The 24,299-nt window shown below is 46.3% G+C and overlaps 1 protein-coding gene across 2 annotated transcripts in view; it reads left to right on the top strand.

The window, feature by feature from the left end:
* MDGA2 (MAM domain containing glycosylphosphatidylinositol anchor 2) overlaps positions 1–24,299 on the top strand; it is a 798,087-nt gene that overhangs the window by 763,411 nt on the left and 10,377 nt on the right. For both annotated transcript variants that reach the window (XM_075331178.1, XM_075331177.1), the window contains exons 13-14: positions 6,398–6,553; positions 6,678–6,836. In XM_075331178.1, the coding sequence (XP_075187293.1) occupies positions 6,398–6,553; positions 6,678–6,836 (315 nt within the window). The remainder of the gene's footprint in view (positions 1–6,397; positions 6,554–6,677; positions 6,837–24,299) is intronic.

Below are 24,299 nucleotides of genomic sequence, written 5' to 3'. Positions count from 1 at the left end.
AAGACATAGATGTAGAAGAAGATTTAAGGGAGTGCAGAAATGTGGAGTGCACAGATAGCGATGAGGAGGAGATGTAGAGCAGTGCAGCACTGGATAGTACAGGCAGAGTTATAGACAGAGATGGGGAAGAGATGTGCTGCAGCACAGTGGAGAGCTGAAGTGGGGAGGTAGACAGATGAGGAGAAGATGTAGGGCAGTGCATGACTGTAGAGAGGACAGGTTGAGTTACAGACATAGATAAGGGAGGAGATGTAGAGTGGTGCAGCATTGTGGAGTGGACAAGTAGGGTAGTAGACCGTAATAAGGAGGTGATATAGGGTGGTGTAGCACTGTGAAGAGACCAAGTACAGTTATAAACAGAGATTAGGGAGGAGATGTAGGGTGGTGCACCATGGTAGAAAGGATGGGCAGGGTGGTAGAGATGAGGAAGAGATGTAGATCGGTACAGCACTGTGAAGAAAAAAAGTAGAGTAATAGGCAGCTATGAGGAAGGAGATGTATGGCGCTACAACATTGTGGAGAGTTTGAGCAGGGTGGTAGAGATGATGAGAAGATGTAGGGCAGTGCAGCACTATAGAGACGATGGGTGAGGTGGTAGAGATGAGGAGGAGATGTAGGGTAGTGCAGCACTGTAGAGAGGATGGGTGGGGTGGTAGAAATGAGGAGGATATGTATGCTGTGAAGCACTGTAGAGAGGATGAGCGGGGTGGTAGACATGAGGAGGAGATGTAGGGCTGTGCAGCACAGTAGAGAGGATGGATAGGGTGGTAGAGATGAGGAGGAGATGTAGGGCTGTGAAGCACTGTAGAGAGAATGGGCGGGGTGGTAGAGGTGGGGAGGAGGTGTAGAGTAGTGCAGCACAGTAGAGAGAATGGGCGGGGTGGTAGAGATGAGGAGGAGAAGTAGGGTGGTGCAGCACAGTAGAGAGGATGAGTGGGGTGGTAGAGATGAGGAGGGGATGTAGGTGGTGCAGCACTGTAGAGAGGATGAACAGGGTGGTAGAGATGAGGAGGAGATGTAGGTGGTGCAGCTCTGTAGAGAGGATGGGCGGGGTGGTAGAGATGAGGAGGAGATGTAGGGCTGTGCAGCACAGTAAAGACAATGAGTAGTATGTTAGACAGAGGAGGAGGAGACATAAGGTGCTGCAGCACAGTAGAGAGGATGAGTGGAGATAAAGAGGAGATGTAGGGCTGTGCAGCAATGTGGAGAGTTTTGTTGAGTGTGATCAGCATGTCGTATTCTGTAGCGGATAGACAACCAGTACAATTATTGGCAGAGGGTGGAAGCATTAGACTGTATGCGCATGCTGCATTTTTTGGCACAGTTAGTTGCACCAGTGCACAAACAAACTGCAGCATGTCAATTCTTTGTCTATTTTTGTTCTGTGTATTTAAGCCCTTCTGGCCAATGATTTTACTAAAAAAAATCCACATGAGATGAAAATGTGCAAAAAATGCACAAAAACCGCATGCGTTTTTTTTTTTTTTTTTTCGTTTTCTACCACTAGGTGCAGTTTTTTGTGAACACATTTTTTTTTGCAGAAATATCCTTAAGGCCCCGTTACATGCGTCAATTTATTGTGTGATCGCATTTGCGATCGCACCCTCCTCTACCGTTTGTGCGTCACTGGAAATTAGTTGCCCGTGTCACACAAAGTCGGTAACCCCCGTCACACGTACTTACCTCCCGAACGACCTCGCTGTGGGCGGCGCACATCCACTTCCTGAAGAGTGAGGGACGTTTGGCGTCACAGCGACGTCACACAGCGGCCGCCCAATAGAAGCGGAGGGGAGGAGATGAGCGGGACGTAAACATCCCGCCCACCTCCTTCCTTCCTCATTGCCGGCAGGATGCAAGTAAGCTGTGTTCGTCGTTCCCGAGGTGTCACACGGAGCGATGTGTGCTGCCACGGGAACGACGAACAACCTGCATCCAGGAATGTGACCATTATTTTGAAATGAATGACGTGTCAACAAGCAACGATAAGGTGAGTATTTATGCTCATTAACAGTCGCTCGTAGCTGTCAAACGATGCCGGCTGTGCGTCACGGAATCCGTGACCCCGGCGACATATCGCCCGATATATCGTAGCGTGTAACAGGGCCTTTAGTGTAGTGGTTTTACAAAAATGACCCTGGTACTACATTCACGACAGACTGGAGAGTTTGGTGTGAAGAAAACCAAGGAGTAGTGAGTTGCAGTAATCAAGAAAAGAAGAAATCAGAGTGCAATAAAAAGTAATCAAAATATCAAACAGCTCAACATTCAAAAAAGAAGCTCTATACGTCACCAACAATAATAGTGTCATAGGGTTTAGCTAACACCAATGGCGGGGAAGTTTCACATTTCTATATACACCCCTGCGGCTCTTATTGGTGCATAGTTCAGAGGGATCTTATCCTCTGTCTCTGACCCTATATAAAATGGTCACACGTACTAATAAAGGAGAATTCTTCGAATACACCATACTAAGCGTGTATGCTGTATTGATTTCCCGAGCGCTCATAAAACAAATCTTATTAATTGAAGTTCAAAAGGCATAGAAGGAGTTTATTTCGCTCACAGTAATCATACTGATCTGAAGAGAACATGTTTCCAGGTCAATTTACCCTCCATTTAGAGCTGTAAAAAAAAAACCTAAAAAAGAAACAATGGCATCTTGAAGGTTTTTCATCATTTCACCACACTGGGATGTTTTTCTCCCCATAATAAATGGTAAAAAGAGTAGTATAATTTCAAACTGTAACTTGTTTTCATAAAAATAAGACGCCATACGCCGATGTGGATGGCTAAAAAAAAAAAAAGAAGCAATGGCCAGGGGAAAAAAATGAAAGTGTGGAAAATGAAAACTGACTGCATCTCCAAGGGGTTAAGAGGATTTCCATAGGAGCCGTAGCGCTGTAAAAGCTATAGCATAAATCTGTACCTAGGCGTACGTACGTTACTATCAGCTACAAACGTCCTTAAGCATGTAAAGCTGTTATTAATCTTTCCGTAGTTCATGCTGAGCTCGGGATTATTTGCAGTTTTATAGGGTCACAGACCAGCTGAGAGTCTGACCTTTTGTTATCCGGATGTAAAGAAAATGATATGATTCATCTATCATGTCAATAAAATATCTGAGATGCAGAACGGCCCGGCGGATTCCTTCATTAAAGCCCCCTCCGATGTCACCTGCTGGAGGCCACTGTCAGGATCACACGCAATATATAAATATGTATGGAAAAAAAGATTACCACCTACGAGGCGACTTCCATTTCCATCAGTCCGAGAGACAGAAAGAAATTGATAATTGTTTGTATGTGATTGAAATAATTGCGTGTTCCAGAGTTGAAGGGTTTATATCACGCAGGATAGGCAACAATGTTTTCGTCTTCCTGGAGACCCCCTATAGGAAAACAATAATTACCTAAAGAAAATGAGCTGACCTGTGTGTACAGAAAGAAGAAACGCCATTAACGGCTACGATGTGTGCATTACTAAATGCCTATTAGATATTTTTGCCGCCGGTGATGTGTTACTCATACAGACAAATCATTCAATGGCAACCCCCTCCACCGACAACACCGTGGGGGTCTTACATAAAAGAAAGAGCCATTAAGATTGTAAGCACCGGGATGTGATACAGCTTTTACTGTGCTTCTGTGAGTGTACAGATGGGGGAAGACGTTCCAAAAAAGAGCAGTGCCTCTATGGGTCCCTACTGTGTACCATGGTGCCATAGCTCAGATTTTTGGTTTGAGTTTTTCTTGGAAAATTTCAAACAAAATCCAGTAGAATAGAAACAAGTCCAATCACACTCGACAGAGAAAATCTGTACAGATTTCAGGTCATCATGCAATAGATTGTTTATAGGTTGTGGACTTTTTTGGCAATTTTGGCACAAAACTTTGACCATTACACGTTGGATTATTGAAAGTGATTCACAAAATATGAAGAGTAATGGTGAATGAGCATGCTTCGATCGAGCATCGGGGGCTTAGGTATGTTTAGTGCTCGGCCAAGTATCTCGAGTACTCGGATGTGTCGGTCATGAAACAGCCAACACAAAGAGTCGGCTGCCTTCAGTGAATGATGGGAACCGGCAACCCAGTGAGAGTCACTCATAAGGGGGCTTTACACGCTGCAATATTGCTAATGATTTATCGTCGGGGTCACGTCGTTAGTGACGCACATCCGCCGCCCTTAGCGACATCGCAGCGTGTGACACGTACGAGCGATCTTAAACGATCGCAAAACAGGCAAAAATCATTGGTTTTGGAGAGGTCGTCCTAAAACCAAATATCGTTGCCTGTTTATTAGCGATGTTGTTCCTCGTTCCTGCGGCAGCACACATCGCTGTGTGTGACACCGCAGGAGCGACGAACATCTCCTTACCTCTGTCCACCGGCAATGAGGAAGGAAGGAGGTGGGCGGCCTGTTACGGCCGCTCATCTCCGCTTCTCCTCTGCTATTGGACGGCTGCTGTGTGACGTCGCTGTAACGCCGCACGACCCGCCCCCTTAGAAAGGAGGTGGTTCGGCGGCCAGAACGACGTCGCTGACCAGGTATGTGAGTGTGACGCTGCCGTAGCGATAATGTTCGCTACGGCAGCGATCACACAATATCGCACGTACACCGGGGGCGGGTGCTATCGCGCTCGACATTGCTAGCCTATGCTAGCGATGTCGCAGCGTGTAAAGCCCGCTATAGTCTCTGAATGGTTCTCACTGGGGGTAGAAACAATGTTATCGGATCCATTCTCTAAAAAACAAAGCCCGCCCTCGTTCCCCTGGAAATGGTCTGCTTATGGCTGGCTGTATATGGGTGGAGAGCCAAAGTGTTCAATCATTGACTTCCATAATACTCGTTACTAGAGTCAAGCCTGTCTGAGCATCCGACCTTCTCAACTTGAGTAAAGAAGAACACTTGAGTATTTTAGTGCTCGCTCATCATTAATGAACATTTCCCATAAAAAAAAAAATATATTTTTTAGGCTCTCTAATCCCCCCACAAAAAATTAATGATTGGTGTATGAAGTCAAAATCTTTTCTTCTCTGACATGCTTTAGGTCTGAGCAGAAGGTTTTCCAAGGAACCAAAAGTGAAGGATTATAGGTTTTACTTGGTCATTGAAAAAACTAAGGTAGTGTCAGGTGAGGGTAGTTTGGATCCACCAGAAGAACTTATTCTATTGCTCGACCTGCAGAACCAGACCATATCATTGTTAAGGAGAGCACATTTGTGATTCAACTCATGAAATCTTGAGGTCAAGTGACTAACTATAATTAAGTCCAAATGGGAATATATTTTGATTGTAAACCTGTTGTAGCTAAAGCTTCATAATTATTATTCATTATTGTGTCAAAACCACAACCAACTGGATGATTCTCATGTGGACTTTTCAATTAAAATTAAATTTTCGTGTGTTAAAACTAAGCCTTTTTAGTAGAGAACCATTATTGTGCCAAAACCATGATCCCACTGGTGGATCCTGAGGTGGAACTGTCCAATAAAAGTTCATTATTTTGTGAAAATACCCATTGAAAGATCCTATGACAGGCCTGTCCACTAGAAGCCTGCTATTGTGTTATAGCCAATAGAAGGATTCTGGGGTGGGCCTGTCCAGTAGCTCATTTGTGTGTTAAAACCAAAACCCAATGGAGGATCCTCTGGTGGACCTTTCCATTAGAGGGTCATTATTGTGTCAAAGCTAAGACCAATTGGAGGATCCTCTAGAGGCCTGGTCAGTAGAAGCCTGATATTTTGTTATAACCAGGACTCAATAGAAGCATTCTGGGGTGGTCTTCTCCAGTAGAGGTCCATTATTGTGTAAAAAGCAAGACCCAATGAAGGATCCTCTTGTAGACCTGTCCATTAGAGGGCCATTATTGTGTCAAATCTAACACCAATTGAACGATCCTCTAGAGGGCCAGTCCAGTAAAATTCTGCTATTGTGTTATAACCAGGACTCAATAGAAAGATTCTGGGATGGGCTTGTCCATTAGAGGGCCATTATTGTGTCAAAGCTAAGACCCATTGGAAGATCCCTTGAAGGGCCTGTCCAGTAGAAGGCCATTATTGTATTAAAATTAGGACCCATGTGAGGATATTCTGGTGTTCTTGGTTAACCCTGCAGATAGGCATGAAACCATAACCCTGAAGCCAATATTCAAGTTTGTCTAATATGTTTTTGCCCATGATCCTTCATCCATGATGACTTGGACCCTTCAGTTGATGTATATATTACTTTCAGACTTATGGCTAAGTGTAAGAAAAAAACACATCAGCTTTTGGGTTTGGGTAGCAATTGGGGACTAGTAAACATTTCAACCAACTGCATCAAGTAGGGTTTATGTATAACTACGTTAATGTTTGCTACTCTTCCGCTAAATCTTTAATGTTTGGATTTCTTATAGGGGAGTTTCACTGTGGATTTGAAGATGGTAACATCTGCTTATTCACCCAGGATGATAGCGATATTTTTGACTGGACAAAACAAAGTGCCAGCACAAGAGATACTAGGTATACACCAAACACCGGGCCCACCACCGATGCCGGAGGATCCAAGCAAGGTATAGGTTTTATTTTATCCCCTTTAATGAATAAAACTTACAAAATATATATACAGTATTTTTTCACAGTTTTTTTAATTAAAAAAAAAGTTCACCAGTTTCCAAATACATTTTTCTCTTGTAGGCTTTTATATGTACATAGAGACATCTCGCCCAAGACTGGACGGAGAAAAAGCCCGACTAATCAGCCCCGTCTTTAACATTGCACAGAAAAATCCATATGGGTCCAGCAATACCGCTTATTGTTTTAGCTTTTTCTATCACATGTATGGAAGACATATAGGTAAGTAAATCTTCAAATTGGTATATATATAAAGGTTACAGTATAAACAATCCATTATTCTCATAGTTCGTTGGGGCTAGAACTTTAATATTTTGTGGAAAATTGACCACAAGCAGCGCAGCCATATTTGTTTCTCCTTTTCAATGGGTTTTCCAAAAAATTGATTTTGATGGCTTCTATAATTGATGACAAAGTTAAAGACTCACCTCCAGTTGTTAAGAAATCAAAAGTGACAACAAACATGGCTATATTTCCTGTAGTCAGTTTGTTTTTTTTAAAAAAATAAAGAATGTTGACCTTGACGCTTTGGTATTTGACTAAATGGGAACGACTGACTAGGAACTATTAGAATATTCATGGTTGCTTTGATTTGGTGTTTCTGACACTGCTCCTGAAGAATTCACAAGATTCAGATGAATAGAAGTAGAGTTCAACCAACGCGTTTCTAGGTCGAATGGACCTTTTCCTCAGGGAAACCACAATAATGATCTCTAAAGTGGTTCCCCTAAGGAAGAGGTCCATTCAACCTAGAAATGTGTTGGGAATAAACTATGATCTATTCCTATTCATCTGAATCCTGTGAATTCTTCACCAGCAGCAGAACCAAATCTCTCCTTTTTTTGGTATATCTGTTGGTTATATGTGGCATGGCTGCAACTATTCTCATTAGCACAAGAAAGTACAAGAAGCAATGAGATGAAACTTAAAGGAAGGAGATTCAGATTAGTCATTAGGAAAAACTGTCTCACAGTGAGGGCAGTCAGAGTGTGGAACAGGCTACCATGGGAGGTGGTGAGGGCAGTCAGAGAGGGGAACAGGCTACCACGGGAGGTGGTGAGGGCAGTCAGAGAGGGGAACAGGCTACCACGGGAGGTGGTGAGGGCAGTCAGAGAGGGGAACAGGCTACCACGGGAGGTGGTGAGGGCAGTCAGAGAGGGGAACAGGCTACCACGGGAGGTGGTGAGGGCAGTCAGAGAGGGGAACAGGCTACCACGGGAGGTGGTGAGGGCAGTCAGAGAGGGGAACAGGCTACCACGGGAGGTGGTGAGGGCAGTCAGAGAGGGGAACAGGCTACCAAGGGAGGTGGTGAGGGCAGTCAGAGAGGGGAACAGGCTACCACGGGAGGTGGTGAGGGCAGTCAGAGAGGGGAACAGGCTACCACGGGAGGTGGTGAGGGCAGTCAGAGAGGGGAACAGGCTACCAAGGGAGGTGGTGAGGGCAGTCAGAGACGGGAACAGGCTACCACGGGAGGTGGTGAGCTCTTCCTCAATGGAAATCTTCAAGCAAAAACTGGAAAAACATATAGCTGGGATGATTTAGGAAAGCCTGCACTCGCAGGGGGTTGGACCCGATGGCCCTTGAGGTCTCTTCCAACCCTACCATTCTATCCTTCTATGATAAATATAGCTGAAGGAAGTGATGGTAAGATTCTGCAGCTGTGATTAAGGCTATGAGTAATCTCAGCCAAAAAGAAAGAGTCCGTAACCTCTTTCAGCATGAAATGAAAGTAAATCCACTGCAATACAAGATATCAATGAAGGGGACTCCACAGAGGACCTATGATTAATTTAAGCATTGATTAAGACCTCCTTATCCCAGATACCCCAGAGGTAACATGCAGATGTGACACACTTTTGACAGTAACTAAAAGGAGTCCAGTTACGGTTAGTGTTCTATTGGCATTTTGGAAATTGGATACGTTACTGTTATAGTCCAAAACAAATTCTTGGATATCGAGACTTATACATTGATCAATATGGTATTATCTAAGGAAAAAAAGTAAAACGAAATTAAGGGAAAAAGAACATCTCCCCATCCCAGAAATTTGCATGATGAATTCTAGGAATATAAATTACTCAATGCAACTAGTTAAGTTAACAATGGTAGATCATCCATGTCTAGCTATTAAAATGGCGTGGGCATATTTAGCGTGTATTGTTGTGCCAGACAACTAGTGCAATCAATTATAAGACTCATTAGCACTTTTCCAAATGGCAAAACATACTTGTGATGATTACGGCGCCCCATGATAACAGCGGGAGCTTTGTTGTGGCTCAGAAAGCAATCCCTCCCATATACATTGTTCCGAGCACTCTCCATTTATTCGTGGATTTTACGTTGTAATGAAATTTTAAAGTGAACCTATCATCTTCTTCCATTTAAAATTTTTATTACTTTGACATTTATGTAAATAACATTCACAATATTTTTTGAAGTAACTTATATTTAGAATAGGGCCCGCAATTAAAAATACTTCAAAGGCCATTTTCACCTACAAGTCAGAGCTTAAAGGGAACCTGTCACCAGGATTTTCCCTTATAAACTGCGGCCAGCACAAATATACTGAAATACTGTATATAAGAGCCCAGGCCGCCGTCTATAATGTAAAAAACACCTTTATTATACTCACCTGCAGTGCAGTCAAGTCCAATGGGCATCACTGGTCCCAGTCTGGTGCCGCCTCTATCCTGTGCAGTCGCCGTCCTCCTTCCCAGCTCCATGTGGATAACGTGTCCTATGTGTAGCACCCCTGAACCCTTCAGGGCACTACTAGCTACTGCATCCTGTGACCGATGCAGGGCCTACCCCCAGGGACCTGAAAGCTCAATGCCGGTACAATTCTACACTCATAACATCCCCAGTTCCCTCACCCAGATAGGGATGACTGACTAGTTGGGGACCCAATGGATGGCCACCTAGGTGTGGAGCCAATCCAGTCCACTAGCCAACACCCCAGGGGGGAGGAGAAAGACAGTAGTCAGTTGGTGGAGACCAGTTAAGGGGACGGACGTGTCTCAAAACGGGGTCATGTAACAGTGACCTGATGGGCACAGGAGAGTGGTTGCCAGGGAGGGTACAAAGAGGTACCTCTGGAGCCAAGGCACCGACGGGGTACAGGGCCCTAGGTTAGATGGATGCTCTAAGTAGCCGAACAAATACCTGCACAGAAAGGGAACCTTCACCGAACCAACTGACCCAAGAATCCGAGGGCACCAGCAGTAACGAGTGAGCCAGGGACCAGAACAGAACACCGACCCGACAGGGTTCACACTGCCCGACGTATGGACTAGAGCCTGACAACAAACAGGAGGGGACCCTCAGACGCTCCAAGTTATGGGCTTCCACACAAATAACAGAAAGGTGCGGGGAAAGAAGCCATCAGGGTACCACACAAGCACTAGGACTACAGGGACCAGGGGTCTGAACCAGTCGTCCAGCATTGTCTACCTCAGGGAGTAAAAACCAAAGTTGCACTGCATTTTCATCGTGTGATCTCCATTCTTTCCACGCCACACCCCATCATCTACACCCTGGAGCTCAGCCCTACTTGCAGAGGGCCCAACATCCCAGATGCCATCACCACCAGCCCCAGCGGTCATAAACTGTGTAGCGGCGGCTCCCTCTACTTAGCCGCAACCCGCAAGTGGCTTCAAGATATACAAAGTTTTTCAAATGCCCTGTAAATATCTCCCTATTCAAAAGCACCACTAGGGTCATGGAACCGGGCAACGGCCACAGTACACCCATGACACAGCATCCCCGTAGATATACGGCCTTGGACCGAGTACCCCATAGCCCTGGGCGGTACATATGTCATCCACACAGAGGTCTCCATTGCGCTCCGGCGCATGCGCACTTTGATCTGCACTATAAACTTTAAGTATATTAATCACTCCAATGTTTCAAGGATTTAGTATACAGCCCGAGAGAATAGGAGATACACACAGGCATGTGATATCCAATAATCTCTGTCATGATTTTTGCATGGCTCTGACTCTGCAGAGCCAGTGCATGTGTGTTGTTTCCGAGGTTCGATCGGAGGGAAGGGGCCTGTTCGGTCGTGCCTCGTTCCGGAGGTCATGCCGCCATATTTTGGTGTTGTTACCTTCAGGATGCTGCCAGTAATAGTTCCTGCTCTGCAGCGTGCAACTGGTTCCTGTGAGTGTACTCTGATCAAGTCCCACTACCCAGTATCGTTCTCCCTGACCTCCGTCCCTCCTGTCCAGCGTGATCTCCCTGCCCACTTGACTCTTGTGCCGTTCCATGTCCTCACCTTCACTCCCTCCTCTGTGTGTACCTATTCTCCCTGACCTCCTTCCCTCCTTTCCGATCTGTCTCCCCTGTCTTCCTGACCCTGGTCCCATTCCGTGTCTCAACCTCCACTCCCTCCCCTCTGCTTACTTGTTCTCCGACCTTGGTTTTGTTCTTGGATTTTGGCTTGCTTACTCCTCGGTACAGACATGACATCCCGGTTCAGACCTTGGATGACTGACTATTCCTGCGCTTCTGTTTAGTGACCTTTAGTGGGCCTCTGTCTTCCTGCACTCAGGAGCTCTTCCTCCACCTGAGTCCCAGCGCCGCATGATGGTAGCTTTACAATCTCCAGGGGAATTCTGGAGTGTTTGTATATTTATTGGCTCCATGAATTTAGACATTCTGTACACAACGTTCATAGATGATAGGAAGTAGCAGAATTGATAGATTCAAAAGTTAAAAAACACTCACTATATCCACCCTGCTCCATCACAACCCTCATACGGATGGTGGGAATTATCATACCCTAAGGGCTTGTGATATCCAAGCATGACCCAAATTTCACTGATGGATTGGAGAAGGGTGGAGAAAATTTTTGTTTTTGTTCTCCACCAATGAAAAAATGGATCCCACTCTGACCAAACTCTGATCTTCATAACCACACTGTTGTTCTTGGGTGTGGAGAAAACAGTTGTATGCACCTACCCTAACTGTGAGATTTGGCAGGCCTGAAGACACTATAGGCTTCCTTAATATAAGATCCAAGAACAGTATTAAGATGTAAACCCATTAATAAACAACATTTACTTTTATTAGATATGCAAAATTTTATTCAAAATATATTATGTATTATACCCCAGAGAGGAATAGTATGGGTATGTGTTAACTTTATTGTTGGATGACCCACCTTTTTTGAAGTCGTGAGTCCAAAATGCTTTGATGCTCCCTGCTAGTATCCCCACCTGTAAGCATTTAGTTTCTTCACAAAGGAGCCATCACTTCTTGATGACTGCACTCTACTATTTTCCTGATCATTCCTACAAAATGTCAAACTTCTTACAACTTCTTACCTGAGGAACACAACTTTGTGGACACCGTAATGACAAAGTAGAAAAGAGACAACTAGTGGTCAGTGTTTGAGGGCTTTGCCCGGTCAAGACCTCCCGAAGCTTCTCGATGGCTGTGTTTGCAAAAAGGAATATCAGCAGGTAGGGTGTATATATATATACATATATACATACATACATATAGATATATTAAAAGTGAGAGTTTAATGCCTATCCAGACCTTAAAGAGGTTGTCCACTACTAGGACAACCCCTTCTGATTCTCCCAGTTAAAATAAAAGACCCTATACTAAATTTTGGTTCAGGCGCCGTTCCAGCTCCTTCAGTAATCGCGGTTCAGGGCTCATGTGACATTGTGACATCATGCGCGCCATGCATCCAATCACTGACAACTTCTTTCACCGCGCCTTCGGACCAAATGAGCAAGCAAAAGGAAGTGAGTGGCAGCCACAGTTTCACTTCCTGTTCATTAACTCATTTGGTCTGAAAGTGGGGAGAGATAAGTCAGCAGTGATTGGACGTGGGGCTCGTATGATGTCACAATGTCTTGTGAGCCCCGAACCGCGATTACTAATAGCGCTGGAATGGCGCCAGAATGGGAGGTGAGTTCTTATTTTAACTTAGAGAAACAAGTGGAATCAGAAGGGGTTATCCTAGTAGTAGACAACCACTTAAATCACACTTTTGGACTGATGACATGTTGTGTATCAACAACAAAGTTCATATTCTCAAAATGCAACAATTCAATATTATTGTCACAGTCGTCTCTCTCTTTTATTGATTAGTGACAGGTTTTGGGTCAGAGTCTCATCTTATCTTGTGAGACTCTGCTTATTAAATGCATTCCCTTTCCTTTGGATACAATGGAAGGTAGAAAATGGCTTAACAGAGGTGCTTCCTTTCGGGAAGAGAGGGCTAATGTCAGTTTTCCTTCCAGGAGCCCCTGACTCCTGTTCAGGTGTTTCTGGTTTGGACCACTCCCAGGTCCTATATATACCCTCTGCTTCCAGCAGAGGGTGACGGTGCCTTTGCTTCCAGCAGAGGATGCCAGTTATTTTCATTCATTTGGAAGCTTGGCCAGGAGGTGTAAGGACCTGGAGAAGCCCTGCTACTTGCTGTGTTGGCTGCAGCAGTCTGTGGTGTGCTCATTGTATCGTGTGGTAGCTTCCCAGTTGTCCGTTTAATTCCCCCTTATGTTGTTTCCCCCTCTGCATGTTTAGTTGCTCCTTTGTGTGTGATTGCCATGTGTACAAGCTTTTGCTTTTGCCCCATTCAGGTGTAGTTATGGGGTTTGTGTTTACGGTCCTGATGTGGGGGATAGGAGTTTTGTCAGGGCTTGTACAGGAGTTAGGGAATCAGACCTTGCTACTATCAAGCGTACCTCTGAGCTGAGGGATTGCATAGGGTCCACAGTCTGAGGGTCAGCTTAGGTGTCCCGGTCCTGTCATCCGGTGACAATTATATCAATTGATTATGACAGCGAATGTGGCAGTCTTGTGACCCTCAAGTTGGGCAACCAAGGGTTACAAGTTACAAGTAGGCATGTGTATTACGACCAAAGTCACTGTGTGTTAGATGTCAAACCAGTGGTAATACATCATTCAGTGAAGCCACTTATTCACAATGTGCAACTACACACCGCTAAGTTCTGCTCTGCGCCACCCCCCAAAAAAAAAAGAAAATGTGCTGAGAAACTTGGCAATAAAACAAAAGAAAGTTACTGCCCTTCTTTAAAACCCAGCATGCGGAACGGAAGTGATTTTAGCCGTAGTAAAACACCCAGAGAATGGCCATTAATCCTGTTTACTGTCTGTGTATGTACGTAATCAGTCTCTTGTTGCTGCTAGAGCTCCTGATCAATTCTCATCCATCTCTCTTTTTGATCGATTTCTTCACACCTGAATCAGTGAAACGAAGATTTAGATTCAGTGAAATTCTCAACCTGCTTCTTGTCGATATGTTTGTCCCTGATCCTTCATTGATGATCAATGGTTTCACATTTTTTCCTCTTGTTGGCCGGTGTGGCTTTCGATATAGGTTCTTTTAGCTCTTAGAGAAAATAAACCAAAGTTCTTTGCTGGATTAACCATATCCATCCTTAGATTTAGTTTCTTTGGTATATTTGTCAAGCTAGGTATGGGGAAGTACCAATTGCACGGCAAAAGGGAAGAGAAGGGAGAATGGGAAGATGGTGACCCCTGATCGAACCTACTGGTGGTCGCTGGGGTCCCTCACCACCCTACATAGGTTCCATACCTATGCGCTGAGCCGGATAACTGACTCTAGGTATCCCTACTGCTTGTCGCTGGGGTCCCTCACCACCCTACATAGGTTCCACACCTATTCGCTGAGCCGGATACCTGATCCTAGGTATCCCTACTGCTGGTCGCTGGGGTCCCTCACCACCCTACATAGGTTCCACACCCATGCACTGAGCTGGATACCTGACCCTAGTATCCCTAGTGCTGGACCCTAAATAGGGAACGGGTGAGATGAACTCTTCGTCAACCCCACTAAACACTGTAGAAGACACAAGGAAGACACAAAGGGGGGAAACCATGAACTACGGTACTTATCATTAGATTAGAAAATCAGCAACGATACCACAGAGGAGTACAAACCACCTCAGCTTGAAGGAACTGAAAATATCACCAGCACCAGTCCAAGGAAGGGGTTTTAAGCACCAAGAGACTACTGATGATCAGCAGCTGGGTGGAAGGTGAGCTCCTGTTGGATCCAAAAGGAAGAGATGAATCCAGGAGGAAAGCTACCTATATCAATGAATACTGACAGCAGGAACAATGGAAAGTCAGGGAGCATTCTGCCCAGCCAAACGCCTTCTATGGCCAGAAACCACATGACTGTCGGTCACTCGTGACCCACCCCTAACAATATTCTAATGAAAAGCCTATATAATATAATTTACATAGTGGTTAAATGTTATTTAAAATTCCCCTGTCAATTGTCTTCAGTATGTATTTTTTTTTACCTGATGTAAACGCCACTTTTCTCCTGAATCCAATGATGTTTTTCTTTTGTTTCTGTGCCTCTCCGTTCCTGAGATATGCCCCCCGATGCCCAGGATGTAAATCTAGTCTTTTAGTCAAGTGGGCGTTGTCCTTTATCTTCTCTGTGGGTGTGTCCTCTTCAGGTCTACACCCAGTTGGCTAAAAGACTAGGTTTATATACTGGGAATCGGGGGCTGTATCTCAGGAATGGAGAGATGCAGAAAAAAAAGGAAAACATTTCTGGACTCAGAAAAACAGCAACATTTACAACAAGTTAAAAAATTGGATATTAGTTTCTTGAAAGTAACAGATTTTCTTTAAAATGTTACTTGTGAAAAATGAGCACGGGGAAGCCATCCTTTAAAACAAAGAAATCCTTAGCACTAGAATTTCTCTATTTTAAGGCAAGCAAAACGACAGTATTACATCCCCACCGGAGTCCGCTCCTACGACTTCTTCTTCGATCACCTGGCGATGTTCTTGCTTTGAATTCTGCTGGTGATGGGAGAGGAGTCGATGACAGCGGCGCTAGTGGGCATAGGCTCCGTTCATGCACTGGGCTAGGTTTCCATGGGATCTGCAGTACCACTGGCTGACAGTAGGTGGCATGTGTCTTGCATCTGAAGTTACCATCATTCAGCTACAACCAATGGGAAGACACCACACCCTTCTTTATTTGCCTCCTGTCTGCTAACCACTGCCATAGATAGTTCTGTATTCCTGGTTCCTGTTCTGTTTGTATAGGAATTCCCGTGCGCTGACCTCTGCTTGTTTCCTGACTACCCTCCTGCCTGTCGTTTTTGTACCTCGCTGCCACTCCCGGATTTGACCTCTGCTTTGTTTCCTGATTACGCCCTTGCCTGCCGATTCTGTCCCTGTATTGTATTTCCTGGTTTTAGACCCTGCCTGACTACCACGGACTACAGCCTACCACAGGAGGGGATCTCTGGGTCTCTGTGTAATTCCAAATCCCTGTATAGGGGTTAAAGGGTTGCAGAGTTCTCGGGGTCCTGCTTTGTGAGTGGCTTCCCTATAGCCTCCCTTTACAGCCAGTCTGAATCTGTGGCCCCAGGCAGGCGTTACAGACAGATGAGGTAAAACATGTGATTACTTAAAGTGTAAACATATTGAGAAATTCTTTTCAGTAAGAGCATACTATGAAAATCTTTACCACAGGGGGTTTAAATTTTGATATGTTTTATGAAGGAGACTAGATCACCTTTGTGATGGATCTAATATTCAGAGCAACAATATCGGCAAGTGATAAATATCTGATTGCCATTTGCGTTGTTTAGAGCCTCCAGAAAGATATTTTTTTCTGTTATTGGAGGACAATGGTCAGCTGCCTCATAGACATTGTTTCACCCTTTCTAGGGATCATAACTGAAATGTAATAGGTTGAACTAGACAAGCTAAAATGAGTTGTCTTATGAAAATATATATTTTTTTAAAGAGCATCTCAGCAGAAAATTGCTAAATATTTACATCAGATTTTCTGAAAAACATTTTTTAATTGTTGGAATTTTATTTTTTAGATTAATATAAGCAAAACAAAAATTCAATTTAGAGACTGACCAATAAAACCTTCATAATTGGCAGAACTTTCCAGTTTTCTATAGTTAACGTTACTGTACAGACTGGAAGAGAACTATCAGAGTTATCTCTTTATCTTAAAGGGAACCTGTCACCACTTTTTTGGCCTATAAGCTGCGGCCACCACCACCCGGCTCTTATATACAGAATTCTAACATGCTGTATATAAGAGCCCAGGCCGCTGTGAGAGCATAAAAAACACTTTATAATATTTACCTAACTGTGGCGCGATTGGCCATATGGGCGTCTCCGTTGTCCAGTGCCGGTGCCGCCTCTTTTGGCCATCTTTGTTCTCCTTCTCTAGCCGCGGTGCATGATGTGTCCGACGTCACATGTGACACCCTGGCAAAACCAGGTTGTCACAGAGACTGCACAAATCTTCCTCGTACAAGACTCCATCCTCCTTGGCATACCAACACAACCAACACCCAGGTACATAACACCAGCCAGCAAAGCCTAGTCACCCCCCATGACAATAGGGACACACCAGTGGGCAGGACCAGGTGGATGGGAGCGCCCACTTAGGGGTCCTGAGGTGTCCTGGGAGGGAACAAAGAGAACAGTACGGACAGTTGGAGAAAGAGGAGTGTGGAGTGACAGCGGAGTCAGGGGTTGGGGCCCCTGGACTACCGGACTACTGACTAGGTGGCAGACGGAAAACAGGACCACAGGCGACGGAGATCCAGTCGCGGGAGACCTTAAGTGGACCGGGGCAGGGTTGTAGCCCGCCGGTGCCAACAGCGGGAATCCGGTCTGGAGGCCGTGCACAGTCGGGGTGCCAGGACCCTAGGGCGAGGAAGGTTTCAAGCCCCTTGTCAATTAGCCAGCCGGGGACAAGATTCAACGTCTTGTCCCACCAGCAAGCCCAGGGAGCGAAACGGAAGCCCAACACGGAGGATAGGGTGTCCGCCAGAACCCACAGAGATTCCAAGGGTCAGATTTCACGGGCCACAGCTCCCAACATACAAAGTTACCGGGAGTGGACTTCCACCGTTTCAAGCGGAGTTGTCCTGTTGAAGACAAAAACACTGAGTGCAGGAGGAAGGGACCCCTGTTTGCTCTACACCACACAGGTAAGAGGGAAAACAGGCAATAACCCCGATTAGCGGCACACGGGATATGCAAATTAACAGAGTCGCTGTAACCTCTGTTGGTGCTCACAGAGGCTACGCAGTAGGGGAATGAAGAAATGTAGGTGAAAGCACACTGTGCTATATGTGTTCCCACACAGGTGAACCACTGGTAAGTGGAGTAACCCTCTCCCTATCCGGGTAGCGGTGCGTGCGGTACCTGCCTAACAGTCTGCTCTAGTTGTGGAGTAACCCTCTCAATGAAGCCAGACTGCAGTCTTGCAGAGCACCTGCCTAACCTGCCTGAACTATTTGTGGAGTAACCCTCTCACAGGAATCAGGCAGTGGTGAGTACAGCACCTACCTAAGCCACCTGCACTAGTTGTGGAGTAACCCTCTCACAGAACTACAGGTTGCAGTATAGCGGGAGCTAATAGCGGGTGTGCACGTGGTGCCAAGATGATGGACATCCACCAACAAAGAATGATCAGAGCGTGCTGCCATGCTCTCAGATGCACTATTTAAAGGCTAAGCCACGCCCCCCCGGCCGCCTCATCGGTGACATCACGCGCGAGCCAATCAGGCAGCGCCACATCATTAGGTCTGCTGATGCCAGACCACCAATCACAGCCCGCCTCGTCGCGGGCATGCTCAGTACCATGAATTTCAGACAGGCTCTAGAAGCTTTGTTTCCTTCAACTGCACATATGCACATATACATACACATATATATTCAGTATACTGCTAGAAACAAAGCCTTCAGCAAGAGCCTGGATATCACATGTCCAGGCTGGGCACCATGTTCAACAGTGAAGCTAAGCAGCATTGTCAGCGGCTGAGACTGAATGGGAGACTGCTAGAACCAAAGCTTCCCTGAGCTACATGAGACAGTGTGCAGGGCTGATTCTAAAAGACATCAAAATAAACATGTATATATACAGTACATAAATTTAAAAAAAACATACTCTTTGGTGAAGAGCCAGTCTTTTGACTTTCACATTCACCAGCTTTGTCAATTTTTTTTCTAAAATGTGATTAGTAGAGAATTGATTTGGTGGTGTGACATGTGTGTAACACTCTGAGGTCTACTAGGACTGCATCCAACCCCCCTCAAGCTTTTTAAGACAAACCCAGCCTTAGAAATATCAAAGTAACCTTAACATATATGGCTATATGAAAATGGATGGTAATGTGTGACAGCACAGTGGTGAAGAACAGCTATTTGTACAGCTTCATTAGTGTTTTATCACTTTCTTTCCCTATCTCTAGTGCTAAGCTGTGAGTACTCTCACTATCCAAGATTCACCACTAAATGGCTGCTGCATTCCCTGTCTTGTCTTTTATACTGGCTATGATAGTGTCAGGCTACCAATAGGTGGCGCTGGGACTCAGGTATGCAACTACTCCTGAGTGCAGTAATTCAGAAGCCACTAGAGGTCACAAATGCTGTGTAGGGATAGTCAATTTGAAAGGGTCAATGCCAGGATGTCACGTCTGTACCACTGAGGAAACAAGTCAAAGTCAAGAAACAGACCCGAAGTCGGATGCAGGGAGAACAACACGGGGGAGCAGGTGGAGGACACAGAGTAGGACCGGAATCCAGATCACACAGATGTACAGAGGGAAGGTCGGACATGATAGATGGAGGACAGAACAGGCAGAAGGGGCAGAGGTCAGGCAGGGCAGGAGGGTCGGAGGTCAAGGTGGGCAGAAGAGTCAGAGGTCAGGATGAACGGTACTGGGTAGCAGAACACGAAACAGAGTCCTTCTCACAGGAGAAGAGCATGTAGCCAAGCTGGAAATATCACTAGTGGCATTCCGAAGCTTCAGGCAACCCGGCAATTAACCTGCGGAGAATGGGGCCTTTATGGACTGTTCCCACTAGCTCAGAGATCGGGGGCACTAGCGCAACGAGGGGAATAGGGCTTTCCTAGCAAGCAGCCCACTGAAATCCCAAGCATGAGCTCCTGAGAGCAAGCTCCTTCACTTAGCCACAGTGGGGAGCAGGGCCCGGACAGCTCCAAGCTACCAGGCCACAACGGACAATCTAAAACTTAGTGCCATGAGGCAGGTTACAGTCCACCGGCAGTACTGTGGGGGATGGGACCCGGACGAGCTCCCTCCGAGAGGCAACGGCGTTCAGAGACTTGGTTTACTCTGTTGTCAGCGTCTGCTTCATTGCTGAGTGAGTACCTGACTGACCCCTGCACTGCATCCTCGCATCTCCCACCAGAGAACTGGGGCCTACCCGTGGAGGGCAACGTCACCAAGCTGCCCCACTCCATCACCCTGGGTACTCCCAACGGCAGCGGTGGTCTGGACCTAGAGGAGTCGGACCCCCGGTCACAGGGGATTGAGGCTAGGTGCCTGGGACCTGTCAAGGAGGACGGTCAGCAGCCTGGTCCTATTACCAGTCTGGGACCAAAAGTACGACGGGGTACACGGACCCTAGGTCAGGGAGAAGCTTCAGGCTACCCGGCAATTAACCTGCGGAGAACGGGACCTTTATGGACTGTTCCCACCAGCTCAGAGATCAGGGGCACTAGGGCAACAAGGGGGAATAGGGATTTCCTAGCAAGCAGCCCACTGAAATCCCAAGCATGAGCTCCTGAGAGCAGGCTCCTCCACTTGGCCACAGTGAGGAGCGGGGCCCAGACAGCTCCAAGCTACTGGGCCACAACGGACAATCTAAAACTTAGTACCAGGAGGCAGGTTACGGACCACCGGCAGTACTGAGGGGGATGGGAACCAGACGAGCTCCCCCCGAGAGGCAACGGCGTTCAGAGACTTGGTTTACCCTGTTGCCAGCGTCTGCTTCATTGCTGAGTGAGTACCCGACTGACCCCTGCACTGCGTCCCCGCATCTCCCACCAGAGTCCCGGGGTCTACCCCTACCCATGGAGGGCAACGTCACCAAGCTGCCCTACTCCATCACCCCGGGTACTCCCAACGGCAGTGGCGGTACTCCCCAAATACCGCACACCACGGGTGGCGTCACAAACTACACCAAATCCCCTGTAAGTACCCCTTTACATTTGAGTGTGGCCCCTAAGCCCCCTGGTCTGGAGACCCTCGAGCCACGAACGATCACCACCCCCGGATCCGAGAGGTTCGATTCGCTGCTGGGGCGGCACACGTCCATACTGGGTTATTACCCTGATCTACAGGTGTCCATTCAGGCGTGCTGCTATCAATTCCTTCTATTTTGACGCTTCTGTGCCAGTCCCGTTTTTTTAGACCAATCTTATTCACAGTGGCACGGAGTTCTAAAAATCCAGAATTTTTCTTCATTTTTGCATTCTCCATTCATAAATGACTTCACTCTTCTATACATATACGGCAAGGACATTGGGTTCATTAGGGAGACACTTTTCTGTCTCAGTATTCATATTACGGACTATTACATGAGATGAGCAGCGCTCCATTACCAGTCACTCAGAGGTTGCTGGGGCTCCTGAATTTTTCCACTGCCCCATTTATCATTATTATAGAGTTTGGAGAGACCTTTGAGCATAATGAAAATCTTTTTATGATTAATTCAATTTGGAAAAAATGTATTCGGACCAAAACGATTTGGAAGTTCCATTCAAAAGAATCTGCAAAATGAATTTAGCTAAAATCCATCATCTCTACTTAAGATTAATTTCAATGGGGCTGAGTTGCAATACACTAAAATGACTACTACACGGTATAGAGCGCTGTGGCATATTGTATTGATACAAAGGACTCACACATGACTTATTCCTTCCAAAGACAATACAAAGGACCAGGGGGCACTCACTGCAGGTGGAAGAAAGACGATTCCAGCAGCTAAATGGGAAAGGGTTCTTTACAGTTAGAGCAGTCAGACTGTGGAATGCCCTACTACAAGAGGTAGTAATGGTAGACATTAGAACAACTTTAAAAAAGGTCTGGATGATTTCCTCAGTACACAACATTGTCGGTTATAAGTGACTTAGTGACAAAATATATAATTGGTGGAGGAAGGGTGAACGTGATGGACTATGTAATTTACGCTTCCATTGACAATTATTAGCTTATCAATGGAATTAAAGGGGTTGTCCATTACTTTTACAATGATGGCCTATCTGTCAGGTTTCCGGGTTTTCCAGTTCTCTTTTGAATGAACTTGCCCTCAGTTAACATGGAGTTTACTGTTCTGTTGCCCTACTTCCTGTCCAGCTGCTTAAAAGGCCGCCTCTAAGCTTAGTCCAGTGCCTGAGTATACTGCTTGCTGTGTGCTCCTGCTTTGCTACTTCCAAATCCTGATTGCCTTTGGATCCTCCTGAAAGACTACCGACCGACTCTGGACCATAACCGGTTTCTTCAAGCTGTGCCCGGATTCCGTCTGCCATCTTCGGTCAGCACTCTGCCCGGTTTCCCTCCGGTTCGTAACCACTCTGGACTATCATCCCGTACGGACACTTCTGGACTTTACCACTTGCCCCTTGTGTCCCGGCTGCTGCGCATTTAGGCCTTCCGGGGTGATTGCTGGACAGTCCCTGTATAGGGGTTCGCTCTGGTGGTCTCCCTGGGGGAGTCCGGTGCGTGGCCCTGGGAATTCCCCTCGCTCCGTTTCGGGAAGGTATTTTGTGTGTTTGTTCTACTGTGTTTATTCCGTTGTGTATCTACCGTGGTTACATATTATAAACATCTTGTACCCAGAACTCGTCTCTGGTTGTCATTGCCCTAACGCTATCGAAATCCTCAGAACGTACAATAGTATTACATTATACTCAGGCCCAGAGAGGATTTCGCTGGGGCAATGACTGAGACACGAGTGGATCAGCTCTTTTCCATGATTAACTCCTTGCAGCAGGAGATGGAGGCGGTGCAGACTAAACTTAGAGATGTGGAGGCACAGCTGGGCCATGATCACCAGGTACTGGGGCCGGCTATACAGGACTTGCAAGTCAGAGTGGAGGCTCAGGAAGCCGTCCCCACTACGTCCGTATCAGCTGCCGGTATGCCTAGGTTACCCCCATTCCGTTTCAATGGTGATCGTAGTCAGTTTCGTGGATTTGTTAACCAATGTATACTGTTTTTTGACGTACATGCTGATTATTACCGTTCTGACCGGTCAAAGGTGTTATGTATCATCATGTTATTAACCTCACGAGCACTGGCTTGGGCTAATCCTATGATAGAGAATCGGGATATCCGTTTAAATCACCTGGATGACTTTCTGACCGCAATGGCGCAAATGTTCGATGATCCGAATCGCCGTGCTACCGCTGAATCGGCTCTCCTTTCCTTACGTCAGGGAAAGCGTTCTGTCGTTGAATACGCCACTGAGTTCAAGAGGTTAGTGGTAGACACCGACTGGGGAAACAATGCGTTATTGTCAGTTTTCAGAAAAGGTTTGTCCGGTACCATCAAGGACGAGTTAGCTCGTTCCGAATCTCCAGGGGATTTTGAACTGTTTCTCCAGCACTGTGTACGCATTGATACCCGCTTGACGGAACGTAGACAGGAAAAATGGGCAGCTGTAAACCGTATAAACAATTTTGCGTTTCCTTCCAGAGAACCCGCTCTCAGGACGCCACGGGAGGCCGAGGACGTTCCTATGCAAGTGGACTCTCTGCAAAAACGAGAGACCAACGAACGTCGTGAACACCGGCTCCGTGAGCGTTTGTGTTTCTATTGCGGTCAATCGGACCATTTCTTGATCGACTGCCCGAAACGTCCAAATCGCCCAAATAAGGTATTGGCAGCCATGGCAGAGTGTGACCACACGGACGCAGAGTCCGATATCTCCGAGGCAAGTGGACACTTGGATGCGGTATTTCCCTTGACTGTAATGTCAACCTCACCGAAGGACTCAGAAGGGAAATATACCCATTGCTCACTTCCTATTCAGATCCGGTGGCAGGGACAGCTAATACCTACCTCTGCAATGATAGACTCTGGGGCAGGGGGAAATTTCATGGACTCTTCTTTTGCCAGGAAACACGGTATCCGGACTCAGCAAAGATCCTCACCGGTTACCATGGAGACGGTAGACGGGTCTCCGTTAATCTCTGGACCAGTTGATCGGGAAACAGTTCCACTAGAATGCGTGATGAAGCCAGGTCAGCAGGAGACCCTTGTTTTCATGATAATTTCTTCTCCTCATTTTCCGATTATTTTAGGTATTCCGTGGCTACGGTCTACAAATCCTGTCATCAATTGGGAGACTAAGGAAATATCCTTCCCACCGCAGAGTGGTCCGACCCTTAGTCCAACTGTTCCGGTTCCAGTAACACCAAACGCGGAGGACACTGCACAGGTACCTGTTTTACCCCCGGTTTATCGTGACTTCGCTGATATATGCGACAAAAGAAAAGCCGATCGGCTTCCCCCGCATAGACCGTATGATTGCCCCATAGACTTACTCCCAGGGGCGGAGATTCCGTTTGGTCATGTCTACCCGTTGGCGGCACCTGAGCTGGAAGCACTAAAAGAGTACATTGATGAAAGTCTAGCCAAGGGATTCATTCGCCCGTCTACCTCACCAGCAGGGGCACCCATCTTTTTCGTGAAAAAGAAAGAGGGGACTCTGAGACCCTGTATTGACTACCGGGAACTGAATAAAATAACCATCCGGAACCGGTATCCGTTACCGTTGATTCCTGAGCTATTGGAGAGGGTCCAACAAGCAAAAATATTCACCAAATTGGATCTCCGTGGGGCATATAATCTACTTCGTATA

Source organism: Anomaloglossus baeobatrachus, chromosome 12, assembly GCF_048569485.1.
Source record: "Anomaloglossus baeobatrachus isolate aAnoBae1 chromosome 12, aAnoBae1.hap1, whole genome shotgun sequence".
Classification (NCBI taxonomy): domain Eukaryota; kingdom Metazoa; phylum Chordata; class Amphibia; order Anura; family Aromobatidae; genus Anomaloglossus; species Anomaloglossus baeobatrachus.
This window is presented reverse-complemented; position numbering and strand designations above follow the sequence as displayed.